General features: G+C 33.6%; 1 protein-coding gene across 1 annotated transcript in view; it reads right to left on the bottom strand.

Annotated features, from left to right (window-relative positions):
• The window catches only part of LOC107578006 (coiled-coil domain-containing protein 39-like), a gene marked incomplete at both ends in the record, with an annotated part of 4,811 nt that overhangs the window by 1,362 nt on the left and 1,950 nt on the right, over positions 1-1,499 (bottom strand). Inside the window, 2 exons of the mRNA XM_016264018.1 lie at positions 612-776; positions 897-1,091. Of these exons, the coding sequence (XP_016119504.1) occupies positions 612-776; positions 897-1,091 (360 nt within the window). The remainder of the gene's footprint in view (positions 1-611; positions 777-896; positions 1,092-1,499) is intronic.

The raw sequence follows: 1,499 nt of genomic DNA, 5'->3' as shown, positions 1-1,499 counted from the left end.
TATATATATATATATATATATATATATATATATATATATATATATATATATATATATATACATACACACACATATAATTACATACATATATTGTATATTAAATGAATTATAATTAAAAAAATTAAATATAATTTTTGCATTACAGTAATAAGAATTTAGAAGAAAATATGCCTAATTGTTATTAAAATGCTGTTGCAAAAAAACTTAATGTTTCTACAATTGATTTATTTAGCTTTAAAAAAAAATCGTTCCTTGAAATATGACAAATATCACCTGTCAAATTGTTCAAAGATCTGTTTGAAGTTCACTATGCTTAGTAATAAGAAATTTTATATTTATATTGCATGTAGAACAGAAGGACATGTAAGATTGAGAGAGCAGGAAATTATTATGATTTAATACGAGTATTAATTGTCCAGTGCAATTACTGATTGCAATAACACAAGGGCAGAATACCACAAAAAAACTGAAATCAGTAATCACTGGATAAACACATTTATGATGTCACCTGTGAATCAGACCCGTGTGCCCACTGATAACAGCTGTTCTCCAAACCTGAGGAGAGCTCTGAGAAATCATTGTTTTGTGACAACAGAGGCCCACACTCGCACCTGCAGTTTCTTCAGCTGTGTGGTGAGGGTGACGGCTGTCCTCTTCTTCTCCTCTAGAGCTTCAGCCAGATCAGAGGCCTTCTTCTCCAGAGCTTCCTTTTCTTCTGTGTTCACCTTCCCCTGCAAGTGTAAAGTCTTCCTCTCCAGCATCTGGATCTGAAAGTCCTAGACCAAACAAAAGAACAATACTCGAGTCATCTATCAACTTCCAGAAAACAACCATCCAGCTTGTGTTAACTAGATGATAACTCTTTGTTGACACTGACAGAGACAAGGATCTCTTGCCTGGTTGGAAATGATCATCTGCTGTTTGAGCAAGTTCTGGTCCTGTTTGCTGAGTCTGCTGTCGAGGTTGGAGATAGCGGCCCGGGTGGCGCAGATCTCAGCTGTGGTGTTCTTCTCTTTATCACGCAGTCCCTGCAACTCCTTACTCTTTCTGAACATGAGCTCTCTCTGCCAGAGCAGCTGAGCATCGATCTCCTACACACACAAGCAGTAACAAAAAACTTTGATTACAGTAGAGCAAAATTCACTTACAAATATAATTATAATTTAATTCTCATAAGACCTCAATGTTTACTAAATCACATTGATCAGTCTAGTATTATGCATGAATGCTTTATTAATCCAAATACAAATAAAGTGAACAAATTATAATAACTTTCATAAATAGGTAATTAACAAAATGCTTAACAGATCAATAGATTATGTAAGATGAAATAATAATAATTGTAAAATTATATATGTATCGGCCGATATTGGATAACTGTGCATTTCTCCTATTTTTTAAATTTAGATTACCTTTGCTGTCAAATGTACTGTACTCAAAATGTCACTACTAAATGTAACCTTTAGCAAATCTCTAAATGAATCCATACTGTATATAGT

The sequence above is a fragment of the Sinocyclocheilus grahami genome, unplaced genomic scaffold (genome assembly GCF_001515645.1).
Source record: "Sinocyclocheilus grahami isolate Dianchi unplaced genomic scaffold, SAMN03320097.WGS_v1.1 scaffold8275.1, whole genome shotgun sequence".
Taxonomy (NCBI): Eukaryota; Metazoa; Chordata; class Actinopteri; order Cypriniformes; family Cyprinidae; genus Sinocyclocheilus; species Sinocyclocheilus grahami.
Note: the sequence above shows the minus strand (reverse complement) of the source record. Positions and strands in the feature narration are given on the sequence as shown.